At 37.8% G+C, this 7,895-nt stretch overlaps 1 protein-coding gene across 1 annotated transcript; it reads right to left on the bottom strand.

The window, feature by feature from the left end:
* Window positions 1–24: 24 nt before the first annotated feature.
* Window positions 25–7,444, bottom strand: umad1 (UBAP1-MVB12-associated (UMA) domain containing 1). Its single transcript, XM_016466263.1, has 3 exons — window positions 7,334–7,444; window positions 7,003–7,088; window positions 25–2,055 (listed from the first exon to the last, which is right to left on the bottom strand). The coding sequence occupies exons 1-3, from the start codon at window positions 7,383–7,385 to the stop codon at window positions 1,777–1,779; spliced, it is 417 nt and encodes a 138-aa protein (XP_016321749.1). The 5' UTR covers window positions 7,386–7,444; the 3' UTR covers window positions 25–1,776.
* Window positions 7,445–7,895: the final 451 nt, after the last annotated feature.

Genomic DNA, 7,895 nt, shown 5'->3' with positions numbered 1-7,895 from the left:
TGAAACAACATCATATTACATGCTCAGAATTTAAACATCATGTGGGATCAGAAACAATGATGAATTCTGTTCCAGATATGAATCAATAAGGAATCCAACAAAGGAGTTAAGGTGATTAAATTATTTTACAGACATTTTTATAGAGCAAACACAACTTTGATTACTTCAGTACAATGTTTTGAAAAGGATAGGTCAGTCAGATACATTAGGAGGAAGCTTGGATAAAATAACCATGTCCGAAAGACAGACAAATCAAAACACAGACTAATAAAATATGTTTTTTTTTAAGTGAGATATGAAATGGTATCAAGTAAATAAACTAAACTGCTATCAAGTAAAGTACAGAGGATGTAAAGGAGAAACAGCTAAACTCCTGAGTGCATTGTGTAAATAGCAGCACGCACGATGATAAAACCCATCCAATTAACTGAAATTCAGATGAAAGAAAAACAAGAAAAAACAGCTCAACAACTGTGTGGCCTATCCAAACAGAACAGTAAATCCTACTAAAACCCATGTGCATGTTTTTGCAATCAAACTTAAACAGAATACATATCTGCCTCCCAAAATGGGGTGTGTCATGTTTAGGCAGAACTTCAAAACATCATGCATTAAAGCCAAACAACACCAGTCGAGGTATGCATATTCACACAAACAGAAGACAAAAGCATTCTTTTATGAACAAAGAGATATGATATCGGCCTATTTATAAAAAGCCCTTCAATGTGTTTCGTGATTTTAAGTGCAATCCATTCATAAGGAACTTAAAGTGATGTGCGTAATTTTTGTGATGTAAAAATACTTCATATCCCAGCATTATATGCAGAGACAACTACAAGTAAGCAATATTCTATCCTGATTCCCCTTAAAAGTGCAAAACACTAGTCAGTATCAGGACATTGTTCTGTTTGCACATCCCAACCAGCCATCTGACTCAACCAATAGCAACCGTTTAGGGCGGGACTATCTGTTTGACTGACCAATAGCAGACAGGGAGTGTTTTTTTCGCCTTTAAGGTTTATAGGTACTAAAAGTAGAGTTACAGTAAATAGTGGACTAGCCAAAAGGCCATTACGATTGCCATTTTTAATATACATTTTTTTAAATATAATTTGTATTTGAATAAAATACTTCTATTACTGAATTATTTATTTTACATATGTTTAAAGATCACTGAGAGATAGATTACTATAAAATACATTTCCTATGTATCATGACTGTTTTCAGTCAATGATCTTAAAACCGATTCCATAAATTACAGTGAGTTTTTGCAGAAGTAAGAAAAAACTAAGGAAGGCCAACACAGACAGTGACGTCTGAAACATCAAACAGCCCAAAGCAACTACTAAGAAACAGAGCAGTTTCAAAACAACCCTATTTCAGTTCAGCATATCATTTTATGCTACCAGGACCCCAACAGAGTTGAAATGCAAAATTGCACAGATATTACACCCGTAAAATTTGAACTACATTTGAAAAACGTAAAGCCACAGGTCATCTTATAAATACTCGTGTACTGCGTTAAAACAAGGCAGTAATGCTCATCTCACAATCAAGTGCGGGATCCTGAGGGATGGCAAACCATCTTGATGCTAACTTATTTAAACTAAAAGGACAGTATGTTCAGTCCAGCCCAACACCCTCTAGTCAGTGACTGATTTTTGTCAGCTAAACTAGATATTCGTTTATTTAAGAGGCAAGTGGTTAAAGAGGATCTTGACAACCAAAGGCCCATAGTTCACCACGCGTTTAGTGATATAACTGATGGGCAAAGAGTCACGGCTCACAAAGCACCGAGTTCTCCAAGGTGAAGTCATAACGAAAGTTGGCTAGTTTGTCATTTATGTTGTGAGGCAAGGTGACATCTGTTACAAAGGGCAGGCCCGCCTGCATGGCCACGATGTGTGGTGCTAAAGTGAAAGGTATGTCTCCTAGAAGCTCAGGGAGGGCCGGGGTGGCGTCTACAGCGTGTGTTTCTGAGGACATCTTGGCAGACGTGGGCTGGGAGGAAGGCCGAGTTGTCTCTGTAATTCCTCTGTTCCCGGCACTGGATGGCTGAACAAAAAGAAAGAGAATCCGCAGTGAAAACTGAGAAACCCGGATCTGTTGAGGAGCAGCACTGTTATTATATTCATCACAGCATGTGTGACTCAACTATTGTGCCATTTACCAAATTGCCACTGTGAGCAAGCTCTTTAAATCCTCATTAATGCTGGTTGAGTTCAGATTTTACTAATTTTCATCAAGGTTGGGTGATATATGTCAGATATCAGTTTATTTATTACTGTTGTGACTGCATGAATGAGTCAATTAATTTTATGATCTATAAAATCTGGCTCATATCAGTACCCCCCAAAAAAGAGCAAAGGCTGCAGCCGCAGAGATGAGAAATCTGGTCTTGTTTGAGGTGGATGAGGAGTCATTACAGGCCTGAAACATCTCGATGAAGGAAGTCACATAAATTGGAGTGAATCATTTAAATCAATGTAAACAATTCTCATTCAACTACAGTTTGGGGTCAGTAAGACTTAAATTAAACTTACACATTAAATTGATCAAAGGTCACAGTAAAGACATTTATAATCTTACAAAAGATTTTTTATTTCAAATAAATGCTTTTCTTTTAAACTGTCCAATCATCAAAAAAAATCTGTTTTCATTGATGATAATAATAAATGTTTCTTGAGCAGCAAATAATCATATTAGAATGATTTCTGGATAATCATGTGACACTGAAGACTGAAGTAATGAAGCTGAAAATTCAGCTTTATATCACAGGAATACATTACAAATTAAAATACATTAAAATAGAAAACAGTTATTTTATATTGTAATAATATTTAATAACATTACTGTTTTTTACTGTATTTTTGGCTTACTGTATTTTACAGCTTTGGTGAGAATAAGACATTTCTTTAAAAAACAAAAAACACAACGTAATATAAATTTTAAATACATTTTACCAACCCCAAACTTTTGAAAGGCAGTGTAGACTGTAAAATGTACAGTAGTTTGTGTGTAGTGGCGTATTAATCAGCTCATAAACACCAGTTATAGACACGGTCATTTCTGTGCTAATTAATTAAGGTCAAATATGACACTAAATGCACAAAGGTTTGTCTGTGATTAAACGAGCAAAGCTTTGAGACTTGAGCTGGTGTGTCTGGTGCTGGTTGTCAGAGTTGTGGAGGTGGTTTCACACTCTTACCTTTCCTGTTTGTCTTACATCAATGCCAAACACATGTCAGACAGAGAATAATAATCTATTAATGTCAGTTATTTACTGTAACATGAGACTGGTACGGGAGAAGCAAAGCAGAGCAGAGAGGGAGAAGCAAAACCCAAATAACTAGCTCAACTGAATAAGGTGGAACTCTGAACTTCCATACAATGAAAGTGGATGTGATTGAAAGCTGTCAAGCCCCGAGGCTAAAGAGCACAATAAATGCAGTCCATATGAGTTGAGCACTATATTCCAAGTGCTTTGAAACCCTATGATGAGAAACAGACTAAAATTTGATTCATTGAAAAAGAGTAGCTAGGACATTCTGTATGAATAGCTGCTTTTGTCTTTCAAGGAAAAAAGTAAATCATAGCAGTCTTGAAAGACGCAAGGGTAAGTAACTGATCAGAATGTTCAACTATTCGTTTAAGCATCTAAATAAGGCTTCTGAATGGCAGCTGTGATAAATTCCACTGTTGTGTAGCTTATAAGACACATTTTGTGGTTCCACTGAGTCCCACAGCTGCTGATTCAACTCTCTGGTCATTTCTGAGAATGTGCTTTTGTGGCGTTTCAACAGCTATCCTGTGAAGTGTCATTTTGTTCCTGTCAATGTTTGTCCATGTTTTGCATGTGGTGTCAGTTTCGTTCCCCTAAAAGTCAGCATGAAATGGAAATTTCAATCATCATCTGTTGCTTATCGTGAGTGAAACAGCTTCTCGAACAAGAAAAAAAATGTAGGGTGGGACTTGATTTTGTCCACTGGGAATTGATTGGATCATCAGATCGATGTTGTTTGCTGATTGCTGCAATGCTTTCATGTGAGTGACAGGTTGTTGGAGGGATTATTGTATTGCTTGATTTCATTGGGACTTCAACACATTAAAGCACTGTGCAGTTTTTGTGGCCAATGTACCTGTATTTCAGGAACTATGTGACCTCCTTGGAACTCGCATAAGTAATTCTTTGGAAATTCACATCTAACTGCAAATTGTCAGGCCTCTTTTTTTATGTGGCTTGTCCATTATTTTGTCCACCTGATTGTAAAATGCACTTTTCCTATTAACAAGTCAACTCCAATAACTGCGAAAGCCCCTCTTATTCAAAAAGAAAGAGTGAGACTGAGTGTCTTTCACTAGCCACATGTCTCCAGGCGGTGCTGTGGAACAGACTGCTGAATGGCAGCAGCACATGTTGGCGCTGTTCAGTCCTGCCACCTGGCACCTGTCACACACCCGCTCAGCCAGCGCAACTCAAGGGGCTCTTTCTCTCTCGTCCAGCACACAGCATATGGGAACCACGCCGGCCCGCTAACACTGATTACTCTATGAGCGATCCTTAAGATTGAATTACTCTCTTCAGGATCAGATTGAAAACGTAACTCGATACACAGCTCAAACAAAGAATGTTTGGATGTTTTATTATTCGCCAGGTCAAAATCATAAGTTTGGAATTTAAAGGGTTAGTTCAAGAAAATTAGCCCATAAATTACTCACCTTCAAGTCATCCTAGGTTTATATGACTTTCTTCTTTCAGACGAATCCAGTCAGTTATATAAAAAATTGTCTTTGATCTTTCAAGCTGTTTAATGGCACTCAGCGGGTGTTGCATGCTTCAGTCCAAAACAAGTTAAATAAAAAGCGCCCATCCATAAAAAAAGTGCCTCACACGACTCCGGGGGGTAAACGTTTTTCTATTTTATATGGATAGAAAAATATCCATATTCAAAACGTAATAATCACTTTAATGTAGCTTGCGCTCACTGTTGTAAACGGAAGCAGTTCCGGGTGGATGACCTCTGAGTTCAGCGTTGCGCATGCGCCGGTGACTCTTGGCTTATATCGAAATCCTCTGACATTCTTCTTTACAAATCCTCGTTTTGTACTTCTAATTAGTGACCGTTGTTTTGTTTTGATCTCTCCCCTGCGTTTCCACGTGCATCACTTCTGAGCGGCGCATGCGCAAAGACGACCTCCATACGTCATCCGCCCGGAACTGCTTCCGTTTACAACAGTGAGCGCTAGCTACATTAAAGTGATTATTACGTTTTGAATATGGTTATTTTTCTTACAAAAACGCACCGATTCGCTACAGAAGGCCTTTGTTCACCCCCCGGAGCCGTGTGCGACATTTTTTTTTAACTTGTTTTGGACTGAAGCATGCAACACCCGCTGAGTGCCATTAAACAGCTTGAAAGATCAAAGACAATTTTTTATATAACTGACTGGATTCGTCTGAAAGAAGAAAGTCATATACACCTAGGATGACTTGAGGGTGAGTAATTTATGGGCTAATTTTCATTTTTGGGTGAACTAACCCTTTAACTAATGTGCAAAATTACTGAAATTATTAAAAACATTTGCGAATAAAGCAAATAAAGTTTCCATCCCATGTATTCAAAAGAACAAAATCCTCACTTTCTGGCTTAGAATGGCTTAGAGGATCAATAATAAAATGAAAGTTGCTGCAACTGGGGAAGACTGTGGCTCTTTTTTCCTACATAATAAATGACTTGCACCAGATGAAATGCAATAAATGCTGTCATGCGGTCTTGCATTCAAATGCTGTCTGTTATGGGTTATGGGAGGTGATTAGGCTATACCAAATGATTTTGATGACAAACTTTGGCTCAAAATTACTAAAATAACATGAGATGGTGTGCATTGAGATAACAGCACTGGTTAGTTCAGGTATCCAATCACATGATCTGTTGAGGCAAAGTCACATGACGTTTTTTGATGCACACTGAGGAATTTATTCAGTAAATTTGTTTCCATAGCAGTTTATGCATTAGTTTATTAATTATCTTATTGGATAAAAAAAAAAAAAGATATATATATATATATATACGACCATGAAGGTGCTGTCAAATTAGTGAATTTTAGCAGGCTAACAAGTCCATTGTCAATAGTGGAGTGATGTGTAAACCAAAGCTCACAATGAAGTTACTTTCAAACCAACAGAGCCTTCTATTGGTCAACACTTAGAATTTGCATGACCAACTTGAACTTTTTCCACATTTCCAGATTTTGTGAATTCCTACTACTGAAATGACTGGATCTTTCCAACTGAAATAATGATAAATGTGATCGCACCTGGAAAGTAAACTAGATGATTCTGACTTATATGTACTACATTTACATTCTTCTGATGCCATGTGATGCCAAAATCTAAGTTATTCACTGATAATTTTCCCCTCCAGTGAACTGCTAACTTGTAAACCTTTGTGACTGGATTAATGAGTTCGTTAATTGTTTGAGTTCGATCTTATGAGCCGGTGCTTTCAATGAACCGGCTGATCCGGTTCACAAATCACACTGAATGATTCTCACTGACTCAGTGTTCCAGTCACGACACAAATTCATGGCGATTCATAACTATTTTACATTTTGGTGAACTGGTGGCTAATTCGTAGAAATTTGTAAATTTTTATACAATCTGCTTATGCCACACTGACGGTTAGGTTTATGGATGGGATTAGGAGTAGACCTTCATGTTTACGAATGTGTATGAATCATACTGTACAAATTCATACAAAATCGCCACCCTGTATAATAGTTTTCTCATGAGATCATGTTGGTAGTTCTTACATTAACAACTCACTGGTTAGGAAAATTATAATTGAATAATGATTTAAATTTCAGTCTCATAGTTAGACCTTGCTATCTGCTTAGGATAATGTATATCAAATAACTGTAAATGTTTGAAGTTTGTGGTTGTAAATATCACTAGGTAGTTGCAGCATTAACGGATCATTCAATAAAGTGAAACAAACTCACATTAGATGGTTGTACTATTACATTTGTTGTGGGCTGCTCAATGTTCATGGACTGAATCTTCTGTGACTGATCCTCAACAGTTTCACCTAAAAAGCAAAAAAATACAAAGAATGAATAATTTTGAAATCAATCAGAGAGAAAGGCGGATTATTCAGCACACAGCGAGCCCCAAAGCCAATCACGGACCCTTCACGGCAACAGCTTGATTTTCAGCAAGAATAATTGATTTTCCTTCGGTGCCAAGACAATAATGTGGATTAACTGCACTTAACAGGGTACTTTTCTGATTACATGAACAGATTATGAAGCATTAGTCCATCAGGGTACTTACAGCCACAATCAACGATGTTACTTGACAGAAACCCGCAACACCTTGGAATCATAACCAGACACTAACAGAACGATGTATGATATTGAAAATGAAACCCAGCCTCTTCCTGTTGCTCCTGAGAATCACAGAGCTGAATGTCTTGGTGAGCGTCTGCTCATCTCTGGGGCCTTCACACACACACACACACACCCACACACACACACCACGGCTCCTCCCTGTTATTGCCAACACCTGCACAAATCAGTCCCTCTGAGATGCTGCCCATTGTTTATGTTCTGAGAAAAAGCTTGTATGACTTGTGTCTAAAGGGGCGTTCACACTGAAAGCGATATAATCACTGGAGGTCACCGGGTCGTGGTATTGGCTGCTAGTAGCCATTCCTCCTGGACTGTAGTTTCCAACTGCATCATGAGGTGGGTCACATACTCTGCTCACAATTCGTTTAAAACTACTATCTTTAAATGCCAACAAATATATAATTTGCTGCAAAATTCTGTCAGTGTGAATTTCTTATAAGACATTCCATACCAAAAGATAGTAGTGATGCACCAAAATAAATTTC

Source organism: Sinocyclocheilus anshuiensis, unplaced genomic scaffold, assembly GCF_001515605.1.
Source record: "Sinocyclocheilus anshuiensis isolate Anshui unplaced genomic scaffold, SAMN03320099.WGS_v1.1 scaffold132, whole genome shotgun sequence".
NCBI classification, from domain to species: Eukaryota; Metazoa; Chordata; class Actinopteri; order Cypriniformes; family Cyprinidae; genus Sinocyclocheilus; species Sinocyclocheilus anshuiensis.
Note: the sequence above shows the minus strand (reverse complement) of the source record. Positions and strands in the feature narration are given on the sequence as shown.

Bases quoted from the DNA above. Each gene is read 5' to 3' on its own strand.
- umad1 (XM_016466263.1), bottom strand. From the start codon at position 7,385: ATGATTCCAAGGTGTTGCGGGTTTCTGTCAAGTAACATCGTTGATTGT. The intron at 7,089-7,333 runs GTAAGTACCCTG...TTTGCTTTTTAG, and splicing joins TAACATCGTTGATTGTGGCT to GTGAAACTGTTGAGGATCAG. The intron at 2,056-7,002 runs GTGAGTTTGTTT...CTTTTTGTTCAG, and splicing joins TAATAGTACAACCATCTAAT to CCATCCAGTGCCGGGAACAG.